This window comes from Penicillium brevicompactum (genome assembly GCF_028827555.1).
Source record: "Penicillium brevicompactum strain IBT 35665 chromosome Unknown utg000005l_segment0_segment0, whole genome shotgun sequence".
Classification (NCBI taxonomy): Eukaryota; Fungi; Ascomycota; class Eurotiomycetes; order Eurotiales; family Aspergillaceae; genus Penicillium; species Penicillium brevicompactum.
Genome location: NW_026623208.1, coordinates 2242879 through 2270209, shown reverse-complemented (window position 1 = coordinate 2270209; position 27331 = coordinate 2242879). Strand labels below are relative to the sequence as shown.

At 49.9% G+C, this 27331-nt stretch overlaps 13 protein-coding genes across 13 annotated transcripts; 8 read left to right on the top strand and 5 right to left on the bottom strand.

Moving 5' to 3' along the window:
• Positions 1-246: 246 nt before the first annotated feature.
• Positions 247-1858, top strand: N7506_006704 (transcriptional regulator SPT3; the record flags this gene model as incomplete). The annotated part of the gene is made up of 4 exons (XM_056955997.1): positions 247-291; positions 833-922; positions 976-1800; positions 1853-1858. The coding sequence occupies 4 exons, from the start codon at positions 247-249 to the stop codon at positions 1856-1858; spliced, it is 966 nt and encodes a 321-aa protein (XP_056810331.1).
• Positions 1859-2218: 360 nt separating this feature from the next.
• Positions 2219-2972, bottom strand: N7506_006703 (blue light-inducible protein Bli-3; the record flags this gene model as incomplete). Its single annotated transcript, XM_056955996.1, has 3 exons — positions 2219-2241; positions 2297-2705; positions 2766-2972. The coding sequence occupies 3 exons, from the start codon at positions 2970-2972 to the stop codon at positions 2219-2221; spliced, it is 639 nt and encodes a 212-aa protein (XP_056810330.1).
• Positions 2973-4825: 1853 nt separating this feature from the next.
• N7506_006702 (putative transcription initiation factor TFIID, 31kD subunit) lies at positions 4826-5695 on the top strand (the record flags this gene model as incomplete). The annotated part of the gene is made up of 1 exon (XM_056955995.1): positions 4826-5695. The coding sequence occupies one exon, from the start codon at positions 4826-4828 to the stop codon at positions 5693-5695; it is 870 nt and encodes a 289-aa protein (XP_056810329.1).
• A 729-nt stretch (positions 5696-6424) lies between these two features.
• Positions 6425-7019, bottom strand: N7506_006701 (uncharacterized protein; the record flags this gene model as incomplete). Its single annotated transcript, XM_056955994.1, has 2 exons — positions 6425-6681; positions 6863-7019. 2 exons carry the CDS (start codon positions 7017-7019, stop codon positions 6425-6427), a joined length of 414 nt encoding a protein of 137 aa, XP_056810328.1.
• A 368-nt stretch (positions 7020-7387) lies between these two features.
• On the top strand, positions 7388-8333 carry N7506_006700 (rRNA-processing protein UTP11; the record flags this gene model as incomplete). The annotated part of the gene is made up of 2 exons (XM_056955993.1): positions 7388-7483; positions 7569-8333. The coding sequence occupies 2 exons, from the start codon at positions 7388-7390 to the stop codon at positions 8331-8333; spliced, it is 861 nt and encodes a 286-aa protein (XP_056810327.1).
• Positions 8334-8676: 343 nt separating this feature from the next.
• On the bottom strand, positions 8677-9645 carry N7506_006699 (uncharacterized protein; the record flags this gene model as incomplete). Its single annotated transcript, XM_056955992.1, has 2 exons — positions 8677-8990; positions 9045-9645. 2 exons carry the CDS (start codon positions 9643-9645, stop codon positions 8677-8679), a joined length of 915 nt encoding a protein of 304 aa, XP_056810326.1.
• Positions 9646-10804: 1159 nt separating this feature from the next.
• N7506_006698 (uncharacterized protein) lies at positions 10805-12655 on the top strand (the record flags this gene model as incomplete). The annotated part of the gene is made up of 5 exons (XM_056955991.1): positions 10805-11038; positions 11088-11337; positions 11388-11773; positions 11850-12507; positions 12564-12655. 5 exons carry the CDS (start codon positions 10805-10807, stop codon positions 12653-12655), a joined length of 1620 nt encoding a protein of 539 aa, XP_056810325.1.
• A 1029-nt stretch (positions 12656-13684) lies between these two features.
• On the top strand, positions 13685-15003 carry N7506_006697 (acyl-CoA desaturase; the record flags this gene model as incomplete). Its single annotated transcript, XM_056955990.1, has 2 exons — positions 13685-13922; positions 14012-15003. The coding sequence occupies 2 exons, from the start codon at positions 13685-13687 to the stop codon at positions 15001-15003; spliced, it is 1230 nt and encodes a 409-aa protein (XP_056810324.1).
• A 955-nt stretch (positions 15004-15958) lies between these two features.
• Positions 15959-16960, top strand: N7506_006696 (Cytokine-induced anti-apoptosis inhibitor 1; the record flags this gene model as incomplete). Its single annotated transcript, XM_056955989.1, has 2 exons — positions 15959-16598; positions 16653-16960. The coding sequence occupies 2 exons, from the start codon at positions 15959-15961 to the stop codon at positions 16958-16960; spliced, it is 948 nt and encodes a 315-aa protein (XP_056810323.1).
• Positions 16961-17483: 523 nt separating this feature from the next.
• On the bottom strand, positions 17484-20223 carry N7506_006695 (histidine biosynthesis protein HIS4; the record flags this gene model as incomplete). The annotated part of the gene is made up of 3 exons (XM_056955988.1): positions 17484-17683; positions 17742-19304; positions 19374-20223. The coding sequence occupies 3 exons, from the start codon at positions 20221-20223 to the stop codon at positions 17484-17486; spliced, it is 2613 nt and encodes an 870-aa protein (XP_056810322.1).
• A 590-nt stretch (positions 20224-20813) lies between these two features.
• N7506_006694 (zinc-binding alcohol dehydrogenase family protein) lies at positions 20814-22058 on the bottom strand (the record flags this gene model as incomplete). Its single annotated transcript, XM_056955987.1, has 5 exons — positions 20814-20996; positions 21051-21421; positions 21477-21683; positions 21738-21872; positions 21920-22058. 5 exons carry the CDS (start codon positions 22056-22058, stop codon positions 20814-20816), a joined length of 1035 nt encoding a protein of 344 aa, XP_056810321.1.
• Positions 22059-23306: 1248 nt separating this feature from the next.
• N7506_006693 (glycoside hydrolase family 47 protein) lies at positions 23307-24990 on the top strand (the record flags this gene model as incomplete). Its single annotated transcript, XM_056955986.1, has 4 exons — positions 23307-23527; positions 23577-24624; positions 24674-24848; positions 24905-24990. 4 exons carry the CDS (start codon positions 23307-23309, stop codon positions 24988-24990), a joined length of 1530 nt encoding a protein of 509 aa, XP_056810320.1.
• Positions 24991-25710: 720 nt separating this feature from the next.
• N7506_006692 (uncharacterized protein) lies at positions 25711-27311 on the top strand (the record flags this gene model as incomplete). Its single annotated transcript, XM_056955985.1, has 3 exons — positions 25711-26254; positions 26306-26371; positions 26425-27311. 3 exons carry the CDS (start codon positions 25711-25713, stop codon positions 27309-27311), a joined length of 1497 nt encoding a protein of 498 aa, XP_056810319.1.
• Between the last annotated feature and the right edge of the window lie 20 nt (positions 27312-27331).

Genomic DNA, 27331 nt, shown 5'->3' with positions numbered 1-27331 from the left:
TCTAAAACGCAAAACGATCGACGGAAAAAAGAGCATCTGCCCCGCAACGCCGCATGACCGCCCGCCTCAATGACGGCAGAATGAGACCGCCCGGGATCCATCCCCAGATTGCGAAACCTCACCCTAAGCAGCTCTCACTTCACCATTATCGTCAATCAATTGCGACTTGGCTCTTGCCAGCTCTACCCCGACTCAGAATAGTGAAACTGGCTACACCGGCAACCGGCAACGCGTACGCTATCCATAATGAGCTCCGATCGGAATCCAAAGTACCGGCAGGAGATCCAGCAGGTGAGCTCTCCCCAGGGGAATCTTACTTCTTATACTCGGTGTCGTGGTCTTTCTGGCTCTTGAAAATCTCATGGTTGCTGTGGACAACTTGGACCCGTTAAAAGTGATGCGCATCCGTTGGCGGTCGAAACATCGCCTTTGCGCCTGGAATGATATAATTGCAATATTGGATATGCCGGCTCTCTATACACCGAAATCATGGATGGGATGAATTGCTCTGTTGATCAGTAAACAAACCCAACATGATCATCTGAAGCAATGGAGAAAAGGCAACCCCGTGAAACAACAGCACGTTCTTTACAAGGACCTGTCGCATGCAATCATTTCTATGTTTCCTCATTGCTAAGGCTCATATTATCGAAGATAACGTCTATGCTGAGATCGTGCCACTTCAAAATGTCATTCCTGCATCTTCCTTCATGGAATTTCCACAGAAGAACCTCTACTGAAAACCAAACGAGAGCCAGCGAGACCACGAGATTACCATTCAGCTTGAGTATGGGATAAAACAAGAGTACGGATGGCTAACAATGCTGCGAAGATGATGTTCGTCTCTGGAGAGACTGCCGAGCCGTCCCCTGAAACCACTACCTTGATTGAAGAGATCACTCGACAACAAGTGATTGAGATTGTGAGTGCCAACTATTCAAATAATTTGCGTATGTCTCACTGACAATAAACCAGCTCACTCGAAGCACATCTCTAGCAACTCGCCGAGGTGTTCGATCCATCTCAACCGACGATCTAATCTTCTTGATCCGCCATGACAAGGCAAAAGTTTCCCGTCTCCGAACATTCCTATCCTGGAAAGACGTCCGCAAAAACGTCAAAGATTCCGACGACAAAGGTGGTGGTGACGCCGCAGATTTCGCAGCCGACGATGCGGCGGGTGCCGTCGCAGGCCCAGCAGACGTCGCCGCCAAACCAAAGAACAAGAAAGCAAAGGTTGGACTTGCTTGGGACGTGAACAGTTTCTATTCGATCCAAATCCCGGAGCGCGAGGACGAAGAAGACGAAGAAGAGGAAGAGCAGAACTATGCAACCTTGCAGCGTCTCGCAGCGGCTGACGAGCGTACCCGACATATGACGAAGGAAGAATATGTCTTTTGGTCCGAATGCCGACAGGCGTCATTTACATACCGAAAGAGCAAACGGTTCCGCGAGTGGGCGGGTTTTGGCATCGTCACCGAGTCCAAGCCCAATGATGATATCGTGGATATTCTTGGATTCCTCACCTTTGAAATCGTCCAGACTCTGACTGAAGAAGCTCTAAAGGTCAAGGAGCGCGAAGACAATGAGAAGAATCGCCGTGGAGGCGCTGAGGCTGGGGAGAACTTGAAGAAGCGCAAGCGGGAAACTGGTCTTTTTGACCCGCCTGAGGAGGGCCGCACACCGATTGAGCCGCGACATGTCAGAGAGGCATACCGCAAGTTGCAGGCGACGCCCCAAAAGGCGGTTGCAATGCTGTTGCACGAGGGCCGTATCCCAGCACGTCTCCCCCTGGTTTTGGTAAGTAATGATTGAGGTCTTATCCTTGGGTGGTGCTAATACAGACTCCTAGATTTGATGTTGCTTGATTTTTCCTTTTTACCAGCAGGAGTTTTGGACGATACCCAGTTTTACTTTTGGTTGTTTTGCGGTCACGTTTCCAGTGAGCTTTCAGTAACCTAATTAGTTTTGTCTCTACTTGTGTACAAACGTGAGGGCCAGTACTTGCACAGTAATAGTATAGTTCGGCGATAGACAATGGCAAATGACCTATATATGACTTTCTTTGTACAGGATCCACGGGTCGATGAAATCTCAACAATCGCTGAAGTTTACTCAAGTATCATTAACTAGTAGCTAAGTATCAAGTAGATCTCATTCATTCATACAACATAAATGGAGCATCTGATTTTTCAGAATCCAACCAATGCGAACTGGTTTATTCCTGGTGCGTCCGGCGCCCTATCATCAAGTCAGCATGGTACTACATCAGCAAAGAAAACTCAAGAACACATACACTCAGCTAGTTCCTCCTTGGTCAGTTCCCGAATGCCATTGATCGAAGGCACATTGCCTTGCACGGCACCCTTGACGGTGTCAACGGCGCGGCCGAGCAGACCCTTGGTGGCAACGACGTGAGTCGCAAGCTTAGCTTCGAGCTTGATCACGCCAATTCGGGGGTCTGAAGGACCGCCATCATGGACACCATCGCCCATGTCTCCAATCCACGCCTTGAGTGTGGGGGAGTAGTACTTCTCCACAGTAGCACGATCGCCGATGACGGATGCAGTACCCGAGATGGAAGCCCAGGCGCCACTGACGGGGTCGAGGAAGGACATGTTGGTCTCTTGTGGGTGCACGGTGAGATCCATAGTCTTGCCAGAGAAGAGGTTGGTGTGGAAGATCAAGTCAATGCCGCCGTGTTCCTAAATAGCATTAGTTTGCAGCTCTGATATAGATGTAGTTGTTGGAAGCTAGAGCCATACCTGTGCGGCGAGGGCCATGCAACGCGAGGCCAGGTAATCACCCTCTGATTGCTTGGTGGTCAACATGCCAAACTTCACTTGAGAAATGAAGCTGGCTAATTCCTCGATCTTCTGGGGCAGAGGAGGGTCCTCGAAGTTCTGTGCCTTATAAGGGTCCACAGGGTGGTTACCCGTGGTGGTGTTGACTGTGGCATCTGAGGTAGACATGTTGATATTTTGAAGAGATGTTGTTAACGAAGACAATTGAGTACGGAGCAGGGGCTATATAGCTCTATGAGCATATGCAGCTTTCTTGGAAGTTCGTCAATGTGACGTCAGTGATTAGATTCCTGATCAGGGCTCATGAGCACATCGTCCCCTGTGTTTTTTCTTTGCACGCCCAATCAAATTGAGAGTTCAATTTGTAATGTCTCCTGATGTTCGAAATCGATCGCGATCAATTGCATCGGGCGCCAGGCTCAATTACATCACGGTCCTGTAAACCGCCCGATGGTTAAACCACACCAAGCTGCAAATTGATGCCATATCGGTCAATTCTTGCACTGCAAACTCGAATCTCTCGCCATAATAGCATTCTGGCTTTATTCCATGACTCGGGATGAAGGTATGTATATCCATTGGATTTCGTGCTTCGTGGGTACCTGATCGGTCCCTGTCAAACGACCGCCAAGTCAAAAATATTATGCTAGGAAATCCTTGAGATATCCCCAAACGATGCAATGAGATGACCTAGTCAAGAACGGATGAGTCTGCGCTTGAAACCTTGATCTGTCACCAAAGGACCAATTTTAGTCGATTTAGCTAAAACCCTTGACCGCAGAGGCAGTGTTGCCCTACCTTTGGGCTGATAGCCACAGCAATTCTAACAAGACAGCTATTATTCCAACGACAAGTGCTATAAAACGTTTAGCATATACTTCTTCATTTAGGACCCGAAGCAAGTGAAAGTGGTGTGAAGGGCAAGGGCTCGTTGGATATACCTTCTTGTCCCCAACTGCGCACTCGTCTAGCGACCCTTCTCTTTCCTTGTGCTTTGATCCTGAACCATGTTGGAATCATATCCGTCCGACAAGTTCTCCCATGAACTACGATGCATCCACCTTGAACGGGTTTGCATTCAAGATGCCAGCGGCGGCGCTCCATGATGCCCCGAACCCGGCCGTTGCAAAAGGATTCATCAGTACGGAACGAGCACTTCTCCATAGGACATTCGAGCTTCCTTTCAAATCGCTCGACTAACCAGTCGACTTTGAGATGGACGCCCGTGTAGACCATGGAGTAGAAATGGCGGTTGCTATGCTTCAGAGCAAGGGCATCTGGGTAGGATAAGTAGGTACTTATTTGAAGGTGGAGTTCTGATGGCAGATTCATGAGATTAGGGCCAAGTAAGAATGGCTGAGATGATAACTCCATGGCTCCAAGGTGCTGCGTTCTGAATGAAGTAAACACGGCGCCTCTTATACAGTCGGAACTCGGTGCCTAGCTCTGCGGTCATAGGCACTGAACCTGCTGGCTATGGCTGATTACAGACCTGCTTACTGGTCAATGCAGGCAAAATAGCTGCCTATACTCCGTACGATTTCTCACTAGTCAGGCGTCCCGTATAGCCGCCGCTTACGATTAACCGCCAATCGTCAGGCATCATTCATTGCACCCGTCAGTAATCCCCAAACAAGATAAGAATTCAGAGTTAGGAGTGAAGTATCAGTAAAGCACACATCTCTTGAATCATCGCGAATCAGATGAAACTGAAGCTGAGAAGTGACAACTTCTCCCCGACTTGCTCGATTACCGAATGCGGTTTAGCGTGATATCGGAGCTCCTTGCGCTCCATTCTTTTCGACCTCATCAAATCGGCCACTTGCAACTCCAATTCCAGCGCTGCTTGAACCATCGGCCTGATCGCTAGCGTCGGAGCAGGGTATTAGTGCCAAAAATACCATCCATCTGAACTTGACAGGATCCAGGGCCCCTCCAACAGCGTACAACCCCAATTTCATCATCTCCAGCATACCAGCGTCCCCTCCATCCTGATCTATCCGATAAGGAGCACCGACAAAATGGCATCGCCAGAGCAGACACAAGGCTCAGCACCTGCCACCCAAGCTCTCACACCACCCGCCGAATCCTCCACAAACGGCGTCGCGCCCGCCTCCCAGGCCCAGCCCAATGTTCCAGCCGCAGCCCCCCAAACCTCCACAGCCGCACAACCCCCACAAGTCCCAGGGACATCAGCTCAGGATAGCGGGAAATCGCGACGACCACGCGATGTCCGACTGGTTCACATGCTCCTCGCCTCGCTCGGGGTAACCTCATACCAAGACCGGGTGCCTCTTCAACTCCTCGACTTCGCATACCGATACACGGCGAATGTGCTACAAGATGCAGTGCATCTTGCAACGGAAGGCTACGCTGCTGCGACAGACGGTGCGGCGGGCACAAAGGGCACTGCGGAAGTCAACAGCGTGTCTCTGCCGGCATTGCGTTTGAGCATTGCTTCTCGTCTACACTTCCAGTTCCAGACTGGGCTGCCGAAGGAATTCCTGATGGATGTTGCGTCGGAGCGGAACCGGATTGCTTTGCCTGGTGTTTCGCGAGGCGGCTTCGATCCTGCCGCTGGTGCTCCTAACGGGGCGGTTGCTGCGAATCAGAGTATCTCAATGGGTGGAATGCGCTTGCCCCCTGAGAGATTCTGTCTTACAGGCTTGGGCTGGGATATGAAGGATGAGTGGGATAGCGAGGGCGAGGAGGATGTGCCTGATGCGCCACAGACCACCGGGAATGGGGTTGGAGGTGACGGGGCTGGAGACAGAGAGGATGGCGGCGATGAAGACGAAGATGATGGCAAGATGGAGGATATCTTTGGCGAGGATACTACTATGGGCGAGGCTGGTGATGGTGATGAAGACCGGAAGATGACTGATGTTTAAGCGCGTCGGTTCAGCCTGGGGTTTCTTCATTTGCTTTGACGTCGAATCGGGGGTGTTTCTGGCGCATGGTGTTATTCTTCCTCTGATCTACTTCATACCACGGAATGGGGAACTGCTTTTTACTGCATGGAGAAGGTCTATTGCACGTCTTGTTCTCTAATATTAGTATGGATAGGAAGATAAAGATGGAAATAAAAAGACGTCTTCCTGTTCAATTGAATCAAGATATGCAATTGGTTGTATATTGTACACAATTCAAGGCCAACCCATCGCTTCTGGGTGGTCATGCAATGTAATTAAAATGCCCAGCAAACGCCTGCTTCATCTGCCTTAGTGCGCCAAGAGAGGAAAAGTTATAGATCGGTTGCCCGTCGGGGGAAGCGGGCACCCAGGGATACTCTGGAAGATTCACTTGGACACCCATCGCCCACCGAGGAGGAAATGGAACGACGATAACGTGCTGTCAAGGTCGCCAATGCGTTCCACAGCGAGGCCTCAGCATCGGCGTGGGGCCCAATCAACAGACCAGCACACTGGTCTATGATATAGCAATAGACCCCGAACCTTGAGCACCAATTCCAAGATGTAGAGACGAAAGTCTTCGCACTCCATCCCCGACGAAACACAAGCAACAATACTCAAGACGCCAAAACCCATATAAACAAAAGCATAATCACACAAGAGGTGGAGATAGCTGCAAAGAGAGAGACAATAGAAGACGAATCTAAATCATTTTTTGGCCTCTCGTCTCCGGATCTCATCTTCGCGCATCAGCTTTTGAACCTCCGCACGCCGCCTCTCAACACCAGCGAGCTCCTCATCGCGCGCGCGACGCCGTTCTTCAATCCCCGCGAACCACTCTTCACGTGCGCGATCCTCTTCTTCAGGTTTTGCGTGTGCGATCATGCACGAATTCATTGCAAGTCGCTGCTGGCGACAGACCCATGTTGCAGTAATGGTGCGGTTAACGGCGCATTCGGCAAATGCTAAATCATGTGGAGTTAGCTGGTTGAGCATGGGAAGGTGTGGAGCGGAGCGGAACATTGCCACGATGGTGCAATCGGCAGTTCTTAAGATCCCCTTAACAGGAGCTTGGGAGCCCAATGCTAGAAAACCCGAGCGGGAAACCTGTAGAGGTATAATCGAAACAAAAAAGCAATTATGTACCTTTAATCTCTGGGGCGCAATAGCCTCGTACACGCTTGTGGAACAATAATTTCACTTCTTGTTCTTGGGGGGCTGAGAGGGGAAGAGGGTTGCGGAGGTTATTGCTCCTTGGTGGATTCGTTGGAGGCGCATCGGGAGATGTGGATGGTGTAGCCATTGAGACTTTGTAGGTCGATCTCGAGGACCGAAGTTCGGGTTTGAGGAGTGTATGGGATGATCAATGGGTCGGATGGTTCGCTCGGAGGACTCGGCCCGGTGGTTTCGGGTAATTTTTCGACGGCCAGATTCAGCAGAGAATAAGAACTCGATTCTCAAAGCAGACGTCAATGCTTCGTTACTGAATGGCGTGCAGCGAAGATCGAGACCAAGTGGGTGATGTTGATGCGGAGCGCGAGTGAGCCGAGAGCTCGGGCGGAGAGGGAAAATCCAGCAGAAAAAAAAGTTTCTCCAACGAGATCTTCCTATCTTTGATTATCGCATTCCTACATTTTCTTGATCACATTTGTGTCTAGAAAATAGCCCATAATGTCGTCTATGCGCAATGCCGTCCAACGGCGCAACCACAAGGAGCGTGGCCAGGTCCAGGGTCGTGAGAAATGGGGTCTTCTCGAGAAGCACAAGGTGAGTTTATCGTGTCGTTGCTTTGACAAATTTCAGCAGCTATACTCTTGTATCATCCCTCCAACGACCATGCTAATTTCGACAGGACTACTCGCTGCGTGCCAAAGATTACAATGCCAAGAAGGCCAAGTTGAAGCGCCTCGAAGAGAAGGCCAAAGATCGCAATCCCGATGAATTCGCATTCGGTATGATGGGTGACAAAAACCGGACTCAAGGCAAACATGGACGCGGTGCAGGCACTGCTAGAGCTTCAGCTGCGGACCTGAGTCACGATGCACTCAAGCTTCTCAAGACACAAGATAAAGGATATCTCCGAACCGTCGGGGAGCGGTTGCGACGCGAGATCGAGCGTCTCGAGCGTGATGTGGAGTTGCAGAACGGCCTGAAGAAATCTCTCGGAGAGAAGGGCGGAGCAGCAAAGGACCAGAGCGATGATGAGGATGGTTCCGACGACGACTTCGACGACTTCGATTTCGGTGCCCCGGTGCAGCCTAAGCCGAACAGAACCGTCTTCGCCGACGACCGAAAAGACCAACTGGCAATGAAGAAGCAACGGTTACAAAAAGACGACGCTAGCGATGACGAAGACCAAGAAACACCCAAAGCCCGCAAGACTCCGAAGCAACTGGAAGCTGAGCGCAAGGCTCTAGTGGAAGCTCGACGGGCTCGCAAGACCCGCAAACGCGCCGTCGAAGCTCGTGCAAACAAATTGGCGGCCCTGCGCAAGCAGCATAAGGAGGTCCAGGCTGCGGAGAAAGAGCTTGATTGGCAGCGGGCCAAGATGGGCAATTCCGTCGGAGGCACAAACAAGGATGGAATCAAGTGGAAGATCCGTGAGCGCAAGCGTTAAGCACCTTGTCTTTTCTTTGGAGTTATGAGTGATGAGTCGCTATCATCTTTTTGTACATATTGATACCAACCATAGAGCAGTTCGGGCGCATACAGTCGCATTATGGCATACTAAAAGTCATTCTTGTTTGTGCTCGCATCTCCATATATTATTTGGTATATTGCAAGTTGATCTACTCTCGAGGTACGGTCTATTCCCGAGGTCTTCTTGTGGACATAAAAGGTTGAGTCTTTACGAAGCTTCTCTATCTGATGGACTGCGACTAATTTTGACATGAACATGAGATGTGGTATTTCGCGGGAATAGTCATAAAACAAAGGTCAGATTGAATCACAAGGCCGATTTAGTTCTTCTCCGTGGGTTGCCTTTGTGTTTGTACCTGCTTTCGGGCAGCGCCTACTCGCGAGCAGACCTTGAGCTTGGAGAAGAAGAACAGGACCTGCAGAGAGGATATCACTGCATGAGCAGTGAGCGACAATCTAGCCCAATGCATAAAGAGAAGGTATGCAACGATGATCGGCTCGAGGTAGGTTGAGAGAAGCGAAAGTGCATAGGTAAGGTCATAGAATCGGAAATGCAGCTTGGTCTGATTCACACATCCGCGTCGAAGAATGAGCGTCAAGTGGGATGCGACCCCCAATGTTCCGTCAAAGAAGACTATGAAGCTGTTGTTAGCTCATGAAGAGATCAGGTGAATTGACTGAATCTTACCCCAGAATCCAAACATGTCGGCGAGGGTTCTCGAGTGGAAGATGGTCGATAGGCCATTCTCAGGAAGGTTGAATGCCAAAGAAAGGAAACCTTGAATCATGACGATGGTTCCCACATGGTGGAACACGATCAACAGCTTCAGATCCTGAGCCCGAAGAAGCTCAAATGTCTTGAACGCGCAGACCAAGTACATTGCAATCGCGGCCACATCTCCCAGCGTCGCATGGGTGCGCGATGGATCCACGAAGTACGTATCAGACCAATGGCGGCCGCCGAAAACCACCTCAAACACTCCCTTCGATACAGTCGCGAGCGAGATCATTCGTACGATCCAATCGAGATGCGTGATGGAGAACATTCGCTGAAACCGAGCTTCCATGTTCGTATAATGTTTTCCGTATAGAGCGGGAAGCACGAATGCTTGGAGAACGAATCGATCCATAACGAAGAAGGTGATGAGCAAGCTTGCAATGGCCGGGGCCATGTAGTTGCCCAGCCGTGTTATCAACATGCAGTCGCCATAATAATGTGGGTGGGCGAAGAAGACATCTTCCGACAAGAAAGCTTTGCAGCCAGAGCTGATCAATCGTTCGGGCTGCATATTCAACGCAAATTTAATACGCGTGGGGATTCTCCATTCGTTTTCTCCTGGAATGCTACTTTATATCATGCTACAAGGCACCGCTACTACAAGCACCAAGTGCTCGGTCCCTACTCAGCCCTGGAAAGACCCACTCCCCGGGAAAGTTTTGCGACAATCGAAGACTGGAATGTAACGGGGTAGGTTCCTGAAACTGATACATGGGAACGCCCCAAGAATTGAAAATCTGTTGATCAGGGTGCATTGCGCTTCTCGGTCGAAACACAGGGCTAGCGTGCAGCAAAGCCTAAACAGAAGCGGGACTGGGCCCTTACCAATGCGTCATGAAGTACCTAGTTTCCCAACAATATCTGGGGATCAGAGCCACAGATCCCATATGGGACCGAGGAAAGTTAGGTTGGCCGGCACTTCAAGGAAGTGTCTATACCAAATGAGTCGATGATGTACATGCAGTAGACTGCTAGGGACACTTAGAGCTATTAAACGAGCGCCCTGTAATTAAAAAAGGGCCCTCTGATTTCTAGGGAGCACAAATTCCGGATACCTTAATTTGAGGCGATTCCAAATTAAAGGGCAACTTCATATGAGGGCTTGACAACGGCTCCACACATATGATACGGGAGCTAACAAATTGCCCAAAAATTGGGAATTGATTAGTCCAATAAGCTCAATCAATCAATCTGCCCTAAAGATCCTGAGGGATGAACGGCGTCGATTTAATCTCTTTGGAGAAAGGGCCGAGTGTCCACCTCTCCGCGGATCAACGTCCAGACCCACTGTATGCATATCCTTACCTATTACAGCGATCTGAGACGAACTCGAGACCGTGAAAGTCAATGATCGCTTTGCGTTTTTTGTTTTACCCGTTTGACCGTTTTGACATGTCGTGAAAAGACCTTGCTACCTCGGTGCTGGGACTGTGGGTCACGGAGACCATCGGGGCCTCCCAAAACCAAGCTATCGAATTTCAATAGATTGTATTCCTAGCTCATGAAAGATCCACTACCCCAAAAAGCGTAGGAATGATTATTGGGCTCGGTCTCTCACTGCGTCATGCTTGTGTTTCTATCTCCATCCCATATATGCAAAGTCTTGCCGGGAGACTCCAGTGAAACCGCCAGCAACGCTGGGAAAGGGAATAGACTCCGCTAAGCTGACAATGAAGTTGACAGAAGCCCGGCGCTTCACTCTCACCATTGTCGCTCTGGCAAGCGTGTCTCTCACTGTCTCTCTTAGCTCTACCTCTATGAGCAATGCGGTCCCGGTGATCACGAGTCAATTTCACGGCACAGATGTCCAGGCATTCTGGTCTGGGACGGCAAATCTACTTTGCTCTGCGGTTTTCCAACCCGCTTTTGCGGTCTTCTCTTACATCTTTGGACGCAAGCCTCTGGTAAGGCATTCAAACCCACAAGGCCGCATTTCTACTAACACCGAACAAGTTTATCATTGCCTCACTTCTTTTCTTAGCAGGCTCGGCCCTTGCCACAGGCTGCCAAAGTTTTGATGTCCTTCTTGCCGCAAGATCAATCCAAGGCTTTGGGGGTGGTGGGCTGCTCACGCTATCCGAAATCCTGATCGCAGACCTCACCCCGCTGAGAGAGCGCGGAAAATGGATTGGTATCCTGAGCATGATGTGGGCTATAGGATGTGTTAGTGGACCTGTTGTTGGCGGTGCACTGGCCCACCGCAGTAAGTCCATATCTCAAAGAAGTTTCAAAATGCAGCTAATACCTGAGAAGACGTTTGGAGATGGATCTTTGCGTTGAACCTCCCGCTGGCCAGCATCTCACTAGCATTGATATGCATATCTCTAAAGCCTCGCTACTACTCCACCACTTTCTATGAAGAAAGCACCGCGCAGAAGCTGGCCCGTGTCGACTGGATAGGCTTCGGTCTCTTCATCCCGTCAATGTCTAGTTTCCTGATACCCCTCACCTGGGGCGGCGAGCTCTTTGATTGGGAAAGCTGGCATACTTTGGTGCCACTACTCGTTGGCGTCGGAGGCCTGGTGGCATTCGTGATCTACGAAATGTTCCTTGCAAAAGAACCGTTCTTGCTTAAGAGTATATTTCGCGACTGGAACGCAAAGCTGGTTTACGTCCAGACCTTCATGCATGGACTGATTGTGAGTTTGTCTTTTTTTATTTTTTAAATGTACTGCAAGTGGCCTTGGGATTTCTAACGCTTAAATTATCGAACAGGTCTGGTGTCTTTTATATTACCTCCCACTGTACTACCAAGCCGTGCAGTCATACAGTGCTCTTATGTCTGGTGTTGCTCTTCTACCTGAAACATTCAGTATCACCCTTGCTGCCGGCTTAGTGGGGTTCGTGATAGCGAGCACTGGCCGCTATCGCGAGGTTCTGACAGGAGGCTGGGTCGTTGCGACAGCAAGCCTAGGCACACTGTACCTACTCAATGTCCAGACCGCGATCTATGAGTGGGTCCTCATCAACTTCTTCGTTGGAATGGGAACAGGGTCTCTGTTCACAAGTCTGAATCTAACAGTCCAGTCGAATATTGCTCCACACGAGGTTTCGCACGCCCTTGGCTTTTTCGCTTTCTTCCGAGCCTTGGGCCAGGCTATTGGGGTGGCTGTCGGAGGTGCATTCTTTGACAATATTTTCCGATCAAAGTTGAAGAAAAATGCCGAAGTCGCGGCCTACACGAACCAATTGAGTAAGGGGGCGGCGGCGATGATTGAGGTCTTGAAAACTATTCCCGACTCGGACCCCCGGAAACCATCATTGGTCCAAACATATGCGGATTCATTGAGGCTACTGTGGCCAGTGATGTGTGGATGTGCTGGATTTGCGCTCCTGGTGAGCCTGTTCATCAAACATCACAATCTGGCGCGAGGTGAGTTCTAACTCAAGCTACTATGACAAGGTACAATGCTAATCATTATCTGATAGGAGATGAAGATGTCGAGTCTCTGAGTGATACTGTCTCTATGAATTCCAGAGCAGAGTTTGGAGGAGGCCATTACCGGGTCAGAAAGCATTGAGTTACGTGAACTATGAATTTTGTTTAGATATTACCACAAAAGAAGAACGAAAGGTTGTAGGCCATAAAAGACAGACCCTCCACAGTGACAAATATGCCAATACGTTACTATACGAAAAGCCTAGAAAATGGCTAGTAGACTTTAAAACAAATCCCAAGTGGGCCATTTGGGCAACGCCGTGAGAGCGAATCCATTGAACGTTCGCACCGAGCGCAGACTTCAATTTTTCCAGCTCGACTAGTTGTAACGGTTAAGTGGAGTGGAAACGCTCTCAAAAGCCAAATTCGAGGCAAAAAAGGGCTGAACTAAAAGCCCCCCCACTATTGCTGAACGAGTCTTCACGTGGGTAAGGTTATTTCGCCGAGCCTCCAGGTCCCAAATTTGAAGCCGGCATGGAAACACAGGTCAAACCCGCAAAATTTGAGAGGTAAACTTATTAGCAGCCCATTTGTGCCGGAATGATTGCCCGTCCCAGTTAGGATCCGCACTTATTTGCCTCTTTCTAGGCTATTCACTGAATTTGACCAGTATTTGTTTCATCCAGCAGTGGTGGATCTCCATACAGGAATCCAGGTACTGTTTCATTCGGACCCTGCAACGTATGATGATCGACTCCGCAGTTTGCCATATACGGACGGGGCAAGAGAATTGAGCAGAATTGGATCTGGTCTGTGTGTCTAGTTTTAGGGATCGATCAATACTATACGAGTAAACACGGCCGATTTCCTAAAAGAGGGTTTGAACTGTGTCGCACCAATCTAGAAATCACCGTCATACCACGCCGAGGATCAAAGTTCAGACCACTTATTGACAAAACGATTTGTTAGTACGAGTCAAATGTTTGCAGTCCTAAATTTTGACTGGTTATTCTTTCAGTCCTCTTACCCACATGCTTAATGGCCTCCCGTAGATAAGATCCTTATAGTCCGCCCTCAATACCTGGAGTCTTTTGGTCTGAGCATTTCACTGTCTTTTCTTACATTCCATCTTGGTATTGATCGGTCTGGCACTATCTACCAATTAGTCACCATGTCTACACGGCAAATGTCTCCTCAGCACCAGGAGAAGGGTGAACTTCCTCCCAACAATAACCCGGCGCAACAGAAGAGAACGCCTTGGTATCAACAACTTGATTGGCTCATGGTCACCATGGTCCTCCTTGTTCCTGCACTTGCTGGATTGAGCACCATTTGGGTGCCTTTCCAAAGGAAGACCCAAATCATGGCATTCTTTTATAGTCTCACAAAGGGATTCAGCATCACCGGAGGTAAGCATTCACCACCCAGAACCGTGAACTTGAACATACAGATGCATGATACCTATATTACTTCGGCAAGATGTTGACTTAAAAAACAGGCTATCACCGTCTCTGGTCTCACAAATCTTACAAAGCCAGCACATCGTTACAAATTTTCTTGATGCTCTTCGGCGCTGGCGCCGGACAAGGGTCAATCAAGCTTTGGTGCCGAGAGCACCGTGCCCATCACCGCTACGTGGATACCGACCAAGATCCATACAGCGTCCAGAAAGGACTCTTCTACTCCCACGTCGGCTGGATCATTTTCAAGGATGACCCCGATAAGATCGGACGCGTGAACGTTGAAGATCTAAAGCGGGATCCAATCATTGCCTTCCAAGCCGACTACTACTGGCAGCTCTTCCTGCTCATGGCCTACATGGGCCCTACATTCATTGCAGGACTTGGATGGGGTGATTGGCTCGGTGGGTACATCTATGGAGGCCTACTCGGCACAGCACTCGTCCAGCAAAGCACATTCTGCATCAACTCGCTTGCCCACTGGATGGGAGACCAACCCTATGGGACATTCAAGTCGGCTCGAAACTGCTTCATCGTTGCGATCTTGACGCTTGGAGAGGGATACCACAACTTCCACCACGAGTTCCCCTCGGACTGGCGCAACGGTGTGCACTGGTATGAGTTCGATCCTACAAAATGGAACATTTGGCTGTGGACCCAGCTTGGTCTCGTTACCGACTTGCGATTCTTCTCTATGAATGAGATCAACAAAAGCATGCTCCAGGCATCGCAAAAAGAGCTCGATAAGAAGGTTCAGACTGTTCAATGGGGTGTACCTATAGCAGACTTGCCTGTCATGCTCTTGGAGGATTATTATACACAGGCTCAATCTCGAAACTTGATCTTGATTGAGAGGATTGTATATGATATAACTGAGTTCCATAAGATCCACCCTGGTGGCGTGGGACTGATCAAATCGGGCATTGGGAAGGATGCAACGAGGGTGTTTAACGATATGTACAAGCACTCAAACGTGGCGATGAACCTTCTTGCTGGCATGAGGATCGCGGTGGTTGATGAGGATATGTAGCTTGGCGATTGATCAAAGCTTGAGTGATACCATTGAGATGTTTTACGAAGGAATACTACCATACCCCTGTTTTTGTTAGCATATATACTTTGAGATGATCATTCTGATCGGTCTGATTAGATTTGTTCCCCAACAAGCTCGGTAGAGTTACGGCGCAAGATGAATGCCCAGGTGCCGGTTACGATGTGACTTGTTTCCGAATCCCCTGTTTCCTAAATTACCCCAACAAGACCAGTATTGATCTGGAGATAAACTCCCGTCAATGAGCGCAGCCTTCGAAGTATTGATTGTCTTGGATTTGCGGGGAATGGGCTTCTCCACAAGGTGCCTCCTACATCACTTCCACAACCACCAGGGCTGCCAAGCCCAGACCTATCAGAAGTTCGCAGCCGAAATCCGTTCGCTAACCCGCTGTCTCTTCATGCGACAGTGATGGGTTCCAAGCGCCGTAATTCATTCCGACGGAGTAGAATGAAGCGCGTTCAATTGCCGAAAGCGGAGTGCATATGCGCGGTGTGCATAGTCCAACCTCGGAATACTGGCCGGAATACTGGCCGATGGACCAACTGCAGGTTTGAAGAGGATCTATCGTGTGATTTTTGGGCAAATCAATCTAATATTCATCGTGAACCCGATTAATCTGAGGGCATTGCGATATAGGAGTAAACAATGCGTGGCGGAATAAGGCCGGTCAGGTGACAGCAAGATATACGAGTCAAAGAGACACGATTGGCAATGAACATCGCCTTGAGTCACACCAAGTCTCCTCGGAGATGCATTTCCCTTTGAGAAAACAACACGCCCAGGTAATCCGCGGTTGCTGATAGGCGGCAGCAGATTAGCTTAATAATGCCCCTCCACGAAGAGTATGACTAATGCCTATCTTTTATCACCTAAATATTCCCATTTGCCACCCCTCACTTCACTCCTTTCTCATACTTCCCTTAATTCAGTTATGGCGCCCTCATTCATGACCATTGACACCAACGACACGGACATGGACTTCTCACCGTCCAAGCCCGTGCAATCCAAGCGCACCCTCCTCCTCGCTCCCCCCTCCATAGCCACCCAAGAGGACAAACTCCGCGGTCTCTTCACAACTTTCGACCGCTCAATCACAGACCTCCAAATGCTCGACCGTCTCTCCGCCGGCTTTGTTTCTCTCCCCGCATCCACCTACGACCTCGTCCTCATCCTCACCGACTCAGACGGCGCAAGGCGCTCCGAGGCCCTCAAGCTTCTCACCAGGGATGTCTACACAACTCTCGTCCCCTCAATGAAGGCAGGCGCCAAGCTTCAAACTCAGGATTCCGCTCTCACTGCCTCCGAGTCTATGGAGGCTATTTTGGCCGGACTCGTGCAGTCCGATACCGGCTTCGAGAAGCCAAACTTCGAGCCCACTGCGGCTGTCCCTCTTAAATTCGGCCTGAAGAAGAAGAATAAGCCTGCTCAGGCCCCTGTTACAGCCATTCCTACCGGATTCGCTGCACCGGGAATTACTAGTGCAACGAATCACGACCGCGAGGATGAGGACGAGCTCATTAATGAAGATACACTCCTTAACGAGGAGGATTTAACGAGACCCATAATGCCTCGTATGTATTATCTCTACCGAACATCGCAAGTGAACTTTGACTAACATCACACAGCCCCAGAGTGCCAACCCAAGACCGGACGCCGTCGACGCGCCTGCAAGGACTGTACATGTGGTCTCGCTGACCGATTGGAAGCGGAAGACAAGGAGCGCCGGGCGAACGCCGATAAAGAATTGAACGTCATGAAGCTGGACACGGGCGATCTAGCCGAGTTGGACTTCACCGTCGAGGGTAAGACAGGTTCCTGCGGAAGCTGTGCTCTCGGCGATGCTTTCCGCTGTGACGGATGTCCTTACATGGGTCTTCCTGCGTTCAAGCCTGGTCAGGAAGTCCAGATTTTGAACGATGTCGCGCAATTCTGAACATAATGTCTTACGTCTACTTTTTGGGTTCCGGTTTCGGGGGTGTCTTCCAAGGTTGCATTGGGTTGGGTTTTGCTCTATATTCTGGTGTTACAAAAAATAATGCTAGGGGTTAAGCATTAATGTCATTGATTGTGATTTTGCTTGTTTTTTTTTTTTTTTTTTTCATGTTTATCTGATCTGTGATTTATGATGTGCTCGAGTGCAATTTTTCTTAGTGGATACCAACGTCATTGGGCGTCGGATCTGATAATGATCGCTGCCCTACGTCCCGCAGTTCAACTGCCGGATGCGTTCAGGTTCTCAATATTCTAGAAACTTGGTTTATACCTGTCCACGGATAAAGTAGATCATTTTGTCATTATAGTTACAATCTATCATGGGAAACGAATCCCGTGGAGCCTTCAATGGCAAATGATCTCAATTCGAATTTGCTTTTGGCTATCTGTTCATGGCACATCATCATGATAAATCAACGAAAAACGGAGAAAATGCAAAGTAAATCATGCCGACAAAGCATAATCTATGACTTGTTCTGGTTCATGTGGGCAACACGGATGCTCACGGCACGCTTGTGCGCATCCAGACCCTCCACGGCAGCAAGGGTCTCAACAGTCTTAGCCAGACCGAGCAGACCCTCAGCAGTAAGGTTGGAGCTGGTGATGTGCTTGAGGAAAGAGCCGAGGTTGACACCGGAGTATTGCTTGGCGTATCCGTATGTAGCTGGAGAATATGTTAGCGACAGGAATGGATGCAAGTGGGAGATGAGAAAGAAACTTACGAAGTGAGTGGTTGACTCCAGCAGAGTAATCTCCGACACTCTCGGGAGTCCAGGGACCAATGAACACACTGCCAGCGTTCTGGACATCTTCGACAACAGACTCGGGGTTCTGAACTTGCAGGATCAAGTGCTCAGGTGCGTATTCGTTGCTGAGGACCATGGCTTCATTGATGTCGCGAACGACGAAGGTAACGGAGTGGGCCAATGAGCCGCGGACAATGTCAGTACGGGGCAAGGCCTTGGCCTGAGCATCGACTTCGTCTTCGATGGCGAGAAGCTCCTTCTCACTCAGGTCGACGGCAATGAGGATGACCTGGGAGTCAACGCCGTGCTCGGCCTGACTAAGGAGGTCGGATGCGACAAAGGCCGGGTTCGCGGTCTTATCGGCGATGACGAGAACTTCACTGGGACCAGCGGGCATGTCGATGCTCACACCTGCGGAAGTGTCGTTGGACACGAACATCTTGGCGGCGGTCACGAATTGGTTACCAGGACCCAGGATCTTGTCGACCTTGCTGATGGACTCGGTACCGTAGGCCATCGCGGCCACAGCCTGGGCACCACCAGCCAGAACGATGCTTTCGGCGCCGACCTTGTGGGCGACGTAGACGATCTCCGGGGAGATGCTGCCGTCTGAGCGGGGAGGAGAGGCCAGGACGATCTTCTTGCAGCCTGCCACCATGGCGGGGACACCCAACATCATAGCAGTGGAAGGCAGCACAGCAGTACCGCCGGGAATGTACAGACCGACACGCTCAATGGGGCGCGAGAAACGAGAGCATTCAACACCGGGCATGGTCTCCACTCGGAGAGTGGCGTTGCTGCCATTCTGCGCGGAGTGGAAACGATCAATGTTGCCAATGCTCACGTCAATTGCCTCCTGAACTTCAGGGGTCAACTTCATGAGCTCAGCAGGGAAGGGTGCTTTGATGACAGGAGAAGTGAGTGAAGTGGCCTTCTCGAACTTTTGTGTGTACTTGAGGACAGCGGCGTCGCCTCCGTCACGGACGTCTTGAATGATAGGCTTCACCATAGCAACGACGGCATCGTTGGACTTTTGAGAAGGACGCTTGAGGTAGTCTGAGACAACCTTAGGGTTGGTAGAAGCAGTGGTGACACGCTTCATTTCGATTCGAGATGTGCGGTCATCCACTGGCGCGGGGGCAGGAGCAGGGGCAGGGGCAGCCTTTGACTCAGTCTTGGTCAGACCAAGCTTCTCAGCCCATGGGCCCTTAGCATCACCCTTTCTGCGCTTGACCTTCAAGCTCTTGAGATCAAGGTTGCGCTCAATATCCTCGAGACTGACACCAGAAGCAGTGCACTTGGTCAGAGCGAAGTAGAACAGATCAGCAGCTTCAGCAGCAATCTCCTCCTTGGTCTGAGCTGTGCACAGTTCCTCGGCCTCCTCCATAATCTTGGCATCAACGAGCTTGGGCTCATTGAACAGACGAGCGGTGTATGATCCCGCGGGGGCATCGGCCTTCCGAGCATCCAGAGTCTTTTGAAGACGAGAAAGACCCGCGGAGGGACCAAAACAAGTCTCGGTGCCGAGGTGGCAGAAACCTAACAAACCAGAAATCCCTCATTAGTATGCTGAGGCCAATGATCAATGACCGAAATTTTGGTGCTTACCACGTCCAATCTGCTTGACGGTGAAGACCAAGCAGTCGCAATCACAGTCGTACCCAATGCGGATCAGCTCCTGCACATCGCCGCTAGACTGGCCCTTGTACCAAAGGCCGCGCTTTCGGCTCATGTAAACACCAGTGCCGGTGCGGACGGCCTCGACGATACTCTCCTCGTTGCTCCAGACACAACCAAGAGAAATACCCCGTTCATCGGTAACTGAGGTCAAGCACAGGCCGGTTGCCTGATCAGGCACTGCCCGCGATGCGATAAGCTTGGCAGCAGAGATCTTGCCGGCAACATCCCGCTCAGCGGTCAATGCCTGTGATGAGATGATGGCAATAGCACCCTGCTTTGTGACCTGGGAAATAGCATCTTCTGAAACCGTCTGGCCGATACGTGTGAAAAGTCGGGGAGAGTCAGAACTTATGTTCAACTTCTTGGCAGCGGCGGGGACGGCAGCAGGCTCGGTGCAAACGCTAGCGTCGTTACGCTCGGTGTTGGTGCCAATCCATTGCTGGAGGGTATCGAGTTGGGAGTCTGATTGAGCAATGACGAGAAGGCGGGATGAAGGCACGGTTTGCTCCTCAGATAAGGTGGTCAATTGATCCAAAGTAATCAAAATTTTGGCCGCACCGGCATTGAGAATGTCGACGAGGTCACCGGAAGAGGAGATCTCGGTCGCGTCGACATACACATCAAGCGAGCGCAGGTTCTTGCGGAGGAAGTCCTCTCCTTCAGCCAGGGCAGAGAACTTGACCAGGACGCGGCCGAAGTAAGCAATCTGCTTCAGCGAGAGTCCGGAATCGGAGGTGGGGGAGGAGGGGTCATAATTGATGAGGAATGGTGTCGCCATGATGAACACGGAGCAAAGTGTATGAAGGGAAAGAGATGCAAATCCCTTGATTTGTCTGAACCCTTCCAGAAAGAATGTGTAGGAAAATCACAGTTATGACTCTTGTGCAGCCATAGTCCTACTGAGCCTGGCATGACTCACCGCCGACTTCACCGCCCTAATTACCGCCAATGCTGGCCTCGCTATCTCGGCCTTATCTTCGACTTATTACTCCATTCTATGTCTACTCCTTTCTTCTTCCACTACTATATTCTCCTTTGACTTAATTTATCAAGGCGCCATACCACAACCTCTTTGGAACCGTTGTTGTTTGTATTCCTGTATGATTTGGATCGGCAGAATCAAAAATGCACAAAGCCCCGCAATTTAGCCCCGCTGATTCATCTCAACCGTGAGTCGCTGGCTCCAGAGCTGGACTATACTAGGATTTCTCGACTCGGTACTTTGAAAGGCGATCTTTCGATGATACTTATGATACATCATTTGCACTGGAGATTCTCATTCATTCATTGGGCTACAAGTATGTCAGGATCCCAGCTCATATGCGCCAACCCATCACCATACATGGATTACTGCAAGGAGAATCCTTTTCAAACCTCATAGACGATCTTATAGGCCGATACCCCACCATCCCGGAATTCTTGAAATCCTTGGGCAACAGAGTCCAAGCCATAGAATACCTTGGCTTTGTTGGGCTTGACGCGTCCCTGCGCCAGCCAAGAGGGTAGGTTTTGGAACAGCTCGCTAGCCAGGTCATGGTCTTCCTGTGAAGCCTGTCTACAGTCAGCATCGGACTTGGATCCTGTTGGGTATATAGGGTGACTTACTGGCCAGTGGAATTCGCCGTACCGGTGGTCTTTGAGGAAAGCAGTCCAAACCAGCACATCGGTAACATGAGTGTTCGCTGTGACCTGCTCGGTGTTGGCCTTCCCTGGTCTCACCGTACATAGATTTCCTTGACGGTTGCCAAAGACCCGAGAGGGAGTTGAAGAGGAAGTCTTGTTTCCAATTGTGTCAAAGACATACTGAAGGTCCGGTGCGGCCTTGCTGATGCTTTCAATCACATCAGGATCATTGTAGTCGAAGACATGCGTAGCACCGTAGGAACGGACAAGATCTGCATTCCGTGGGCTGCAAGTTGTGATGACGTTGAGACCACAGATTGACGCGAGCTGGATGGTATACAGGCCGACACTTGCTGAGCATGGTCAATACATCTAACACAACATGATCATGGCGTATAGACTACTCACAACTCCCACCCCAGACCAACAGACTGGTGCCGGCCCGAGAACGATCAATGTTCAAGCAGCCTTGAGAGAACAAGGCGAGCCACGCTGTCGTTGCAGCGAGGGGCACGGTGCTCGCTTCCGCCGGCGAGATGCCTGCAGGCACCTTGAAAGAAATGTGCTGGTCCGCAACACTATGCTGGCTATACCCTCCCAGTCCCGGGATTTCTCCTAGGGTCCTGATTAGTAGCTGGTAGGGATGCTTTCAATTCTCCGATAGCTTACCACCCCAGATCAGACCTGCCACGATGTCACCGTTGGCATATTGAGTGACTCCATCACCGAGCTCGGTGACCTCTCCGACGAAGTCACATCCCAGCACGGCTCCGTCTCCAAAGGCATTGATATCGAAAGATTGAACTGCGTCGCGTGAGTTTTGTCGGTGTGTACTGGAACATCGAGCATACCATCTGTCGGATTCTGTGCAACATGCGACACCTTGACTTGCACTTGGCCTGGTTTGGGGGATGGTAGCCGGAGTTGTTCTTTGACCAAGTTCGGTTGTCCACCCGTCACGCGGACGATGAGCGTTTCGCTGGTTGCCATAATGCTGAGACTTCCAAGGTTGTTTTCAAACCCTTGGGAAAATGGAATATTTCACCTTGATATAGTCAGTCATTATGCGGCATAGAGCTGACAAATGACGTCGGGCAACTGGAAGCGCCCAAGTGAAAATGTCTCCGCCCTCGGCAACTGGAAGCGCCGCTGTGGATTTGAAGAATACAAAGCCTGGAAATGTGGCCGAACTACTTGAAAACTGACAAATGTGAATCATTAAGAGAGTGAAATTATTCAGCAAATGCAGGGACCCGGTGCGAACAATTTAGGAACGGAATCCGAGGGCTACTGCCACAAGGGTAGTACTCCGTGGCTACGGAGTACCCCGTCTATACTTCACCCAAACAATATAGACAAGATGGATGCGGTGTAGGGATTCCTATTTCAACCAGTGCCTTCAAACTCCGATACGTAAATTTCATGCGCAGCTAGCTCTTGGATCCAACGTAGTCTTCGCCCAAATCCTCCAAATTGTTGCACGTACCTCGTCGGCTCCGTGTATCACAATACCACCAGCCTATTCAGACCAATTTCCGAAGTTCGCGGAGTATATGAAGTAGTATTGTCCAGAGGAACAAAGATCAGTTTGTCCAGTCTGGTGATAAGGCCGTGGTTTGAGGGGTAGGTAGCATGTCAAAGCACGAAGCGTGATGCTTTGGAGCTAAGTCTGGACTAGTGACATCTCGGCAGGGGTCATAGATCTGAAGAGGAAGCACAACGTCAGGCTCTCATGTCACGCTCGCTGCTCGTCTGTCAAATTTCTTGGAGTCAAAGGCTAGATTTAAACTCTATCCGGAGAAATAGAGTGCAAAATGAGGTTATTGTGTTGTATGGAAGGTGATCTCGAACAAGTTAGCCGACGGATGGCCCAGGGGCATCGTTCCGCGTGCCAATGACGCCCTTGCAGATCCCCCAGGCGCCCCCTGAATCTTAAGCAATTAGTCCGATAGATCGATGCAAGCAATGAAGTCTAATGGTATTGAAGTCAAATGCACAATTTATCAGAAAAAAACAAAAAAACAAACGGGTCGCGTGCCGACCACCTTCCCCCTTTCGCCTGATGTCTCCTTCTTGCTTGTAACCTCAACTTTTCACATTCCACGCTCCCTTCATATTTAAAAATCGCATTGGCCTGCTGCATTGCAGTTAAGGCGGTCCTTCGTTCGCGATATTCCTAAAACCACTTGGTTTGAAATCTTCAATCGTTACAACTTTGTTTATCCATACGACTACATCATGCGCGTCTCTCTTTCTCTACCCGTGGCTGCACTAGGCCTAGTGGGCTCAGTCGCTGCCTATCCGCACGAGTCGAAGCCAGTATATCGTCGGGACGCGGATAACCAGGCCAAAGCCGACGCTGTGAAGGAAGCTTTCCAGCATGCGTGGGATGGCTACTCGAAATACGCTTTCCCTCATGATGAGCTGCATCCAGTGAGCAATAGCTATGGTGACTCTAGGTTAGCACGTTACACAGCCGTAATGTTTATCATGCTTACAACATCACAGGAATGGATGGGGTGCCTCTGCGGTTGATGCGCTTTCAACTGCCATTATCATGGGCAACAAGGATGCCGTCCAAAAGATCCTGGATCATATTGACACGATTGATTTCACGAAGACCAACAACGAGGTCAGCCTGTTTGAAACCACTATTCGGTATTTGGCTGGCATGCTGTCCGGCTACGACTTGCTCAAGGGACCTGCTGAGAAACTTGGCGTCAAGTCGAGTCAAGTCGACAACCTACTCAAACAGTCCAAAAATCTTGCCGATGTTTTGAAGTTTGCTTTTGACACGCCATCTGGCGTTCCTTACAACAACCTCAATATTTCCTCCAAAGGCAATGATGGCGCAACAACCAACGGCCTGGCAGTGACTGGAACTCTGGCATTGGAGTGGACACGTTTGTCCGATTTGACCGGCGATGAGGAATATGCAAAGCTCAGTCAGAAGGCGGAATCTTATCTTCTGAACCCACAGCCATCAAGTGCCGAGCCGTTCCCCGGATTGGTGGGGAGCAACCTCAATATATCCAACGGACACTTCACCGATGGAACGGTGTCCTGGAATGGCGGTGACGACTCTTTCTACGAGTACCTCATTAAGATGTACGTGTACGACCCCAAGCGCTTTGAGTCATACAAGGACCGATGGGTCCTTGCAGCCGAGTCATCCATCAAGCACCTGGCGTCGCACCCCGTAGTGCGCCCAGAATTGACTTTCCTGGCTTCGTATTACAATGGTGAATACGACCTGAACTCTCAGCACTTGACTTGCTTCGACGGCGGCAGCTTCCTTCTTGGTGGAACTGTGCTTGATCGTCAAGACTTCATTGACTTTGGCTTGAAGCTCGTGCAAGGCTGCGAAGCAACTTATAACCAGACTCTCACTGGTATTGGGCCTGATGCTTGGGGCTGGGACCCCAAGAGAGTGCCGGTCGACCAGAAACAGTTCTATGAGAAGGCCGGATTCTACATCAATAGCGGCTCATACGACCTGCGACCCGAAGTTTTGGAGAGCTTTTACTATGCTTACCGCGTCACAGGAAACGAAATGGTGAGTTTACTTTTTCACCCATCGCAGAAGACATACTAACCGACATCAGTACCGTGACTGGGTCTGGAACGGGTTCAAGGCTATTAACGCAACCTGCCGTACTGGCTCTGGCTTCGATGCCATGACCGATGTGAACAAAGCCGGTGGTGGCTCCCATTACGACAACCAAGAAAGCTTCCTCTTCGCTGAAGTTATGAAATACGCCTACCTTGTACATGCAGAAGGTAACATATCTGTTCCAACATATTTCCAAGACATCCATGCTAATGAGGTCCTACAGATGCCCCATGGCAGGTCCAAAAGGGTGGTAAAAACGCCTTTGTGTTCAATACCGAAGCTCACCCCATCAAGGTGTCTCATACCTAGCTGTTGCTTTAGTTTATTTTTATAGCAAATATCATCTGCATCATTGATTGCATAAATTGTTTCCCGGTAATTGTATCTTTTTGACAAGCGTATCTCTGAGAATTGTCAATGTCGTGTTTCCCAGAACGCAATATTCCATTCCAGAACCTCCTCGAGCTGGCCAGAATGTCGGCACGTTGAAACCTTGGAACATTGCACAGCAGACTTCATTATCCCATGATAATCTTGTATCACTCCAATGGTATAAACTCACCGTCTGATGATCGCAGGTCTGTTCACGGGATTCGCCGGACCCTGTTTTCGGCACGCCATTTGGCCCTAGGGAGCATTGTAAGCCCTAAATCTCAAAAGAGAAATGAAAAGAGATAACTTACTATTACTCCGTACTCCCCGCTTGTCAACGTCGAGATTCTGACCTATCAGCAGCGTGTGTCTCCCGAAACAGCAAGCCATGGGTTATGACTTCGGCAGATGCTCGGCTACATATTGCGCCATCCGCAGAACTGTGGCACAATAGCTCGCTACGATGTCCAAAATAATCAATTACAAATTTCCAGTCTAAAGAATACTCTTTTTCATCGCGAATGGTGTTATTATAGAGCGCATCACGAAAACGCTAATTCATTCCAAGGTTAGAGCTCAATTTGACATCGGCAATATAAAGACGCAAAGATGTAGATAGACCCAGAACCCCATTTTTAATTCATACTATATTTCAAAATGGGAGTTCTCAAACAGACCATCCTAGCAGCTCTAGCAACATCATCTATCAGTCAAGGAACATACCGATCTCGTCCAGACCTTGCACCACCCCAGCTCAACATCACCGTCCCTTCCCAAAACGGCAATAGCTCCGAGTATGTCTTCATTGCTCCATACTCAAGTAGCGGTGGTCTTTCACGGCCTGGTCCGTACATCTACCGCAAAGACGGTGACCTAGTATGGGCTGGCACAGGATACTATGCTGGATTCGTCGGCAATTTCCATCCCACGACGTACAAGGGAAAGCCTGTTCTACAGGGCTTCCAGGGAAGCATGGATGGCTCTCACGGAGAGGGGTTCGGACAGCATTTATTGCTTGATCAGAGTTATGAGCATGTTGTCTCTTCCAAAGCGGCGAATCATCGGATTTCATCGATCCATGAGTTTAACGTGATTGATGGAAAGACGGCTTTGATTGAGATCTTTGATATCGTTCCCACGAACTTGTCGGCTTGGGGTGGTAATTATTCTCAGCAGTGGCTGGGGAATGGGATTTTCCAAGGTTTGTTGATATGTCGGATTTCGTACTTGGGATATGCTAATCATATTCTAGAAACTGATATCGCCACGGGCAACCTCGTCTTTGAATGGAACGGCCTTGATCATGTTGATCCCTCTGGTAAATGAACATTGAAAGCACCTGGGAAAAAAAAAATCTAATATATTCAACAGAAAGTCTTGTATCGCTCGGCTCATCGAAATCTAACAGTGGACTGTCTTTTGCACAAGCATGGGACTGGCTGCACATCAACAGTGTCGACAAGAATGAGGAAGGCGACTACCTACTTTCTTCTCGGCACACTAGCACAATTTTCAAGATCAACGGCACAGACGGTTCAATCATCTGGCGACTAGGCGGCAAAAAGCCAAGCTTCAAACAAAGTGGGAATTGGACATTTGGTTTCCAGCACCATGCTCGCTGGCATCCGGAACTGAGCCAGCCGGGAACTGAAGTGATCTCATTCTTTGACAATTCCGGCAACGGAGAAATCACATTCAACAATGTCTCCCGGGCCTTAATTGTGCAACTCAACCACACAGACCATACTGCGACTACTCTCCGCACAGCGACAGCTCCCTATGACCTTCAGGCAGAGTCTCAGGGCAATGCACAGTTGCTATCTCATGGCAGAATCTTTGTGAACTGGGGCTCAGCCGGTGCTATTACAGAATTCAATGCTGATAATGAGGTGATCTATCACGCTTTCATCGAATCTTCCGTGAGCTATCGCGGCTTTTTGGGAAACTGGACGGGTATACCAACTGAGACCCCGGCGCTGGTTGCTTTGAAGTCTTCTAGCAATTTGGTTGAGCTCCACGTATCCTGGAACGGTGATACTGAGACCAAGGCTTGGAGGTTCTTGTATGTGAACGGAGGAAAGAAGACGCGAGTCGGGCAAGTTGACCGTCACTCATTTGAAACCGTTTTCACTTGGAAGCCAAACGTTGCTTTGGCTAGCTCTGCTCGTTTTGTCGCCCAGGCTATTAATGAGCGCGGTGAGACTATCGCTCAAACGCGGTTGACTACTACCACTGCCAATATTGACTTGGTGGTGTGAACCCATGCAGTTAAATTTAT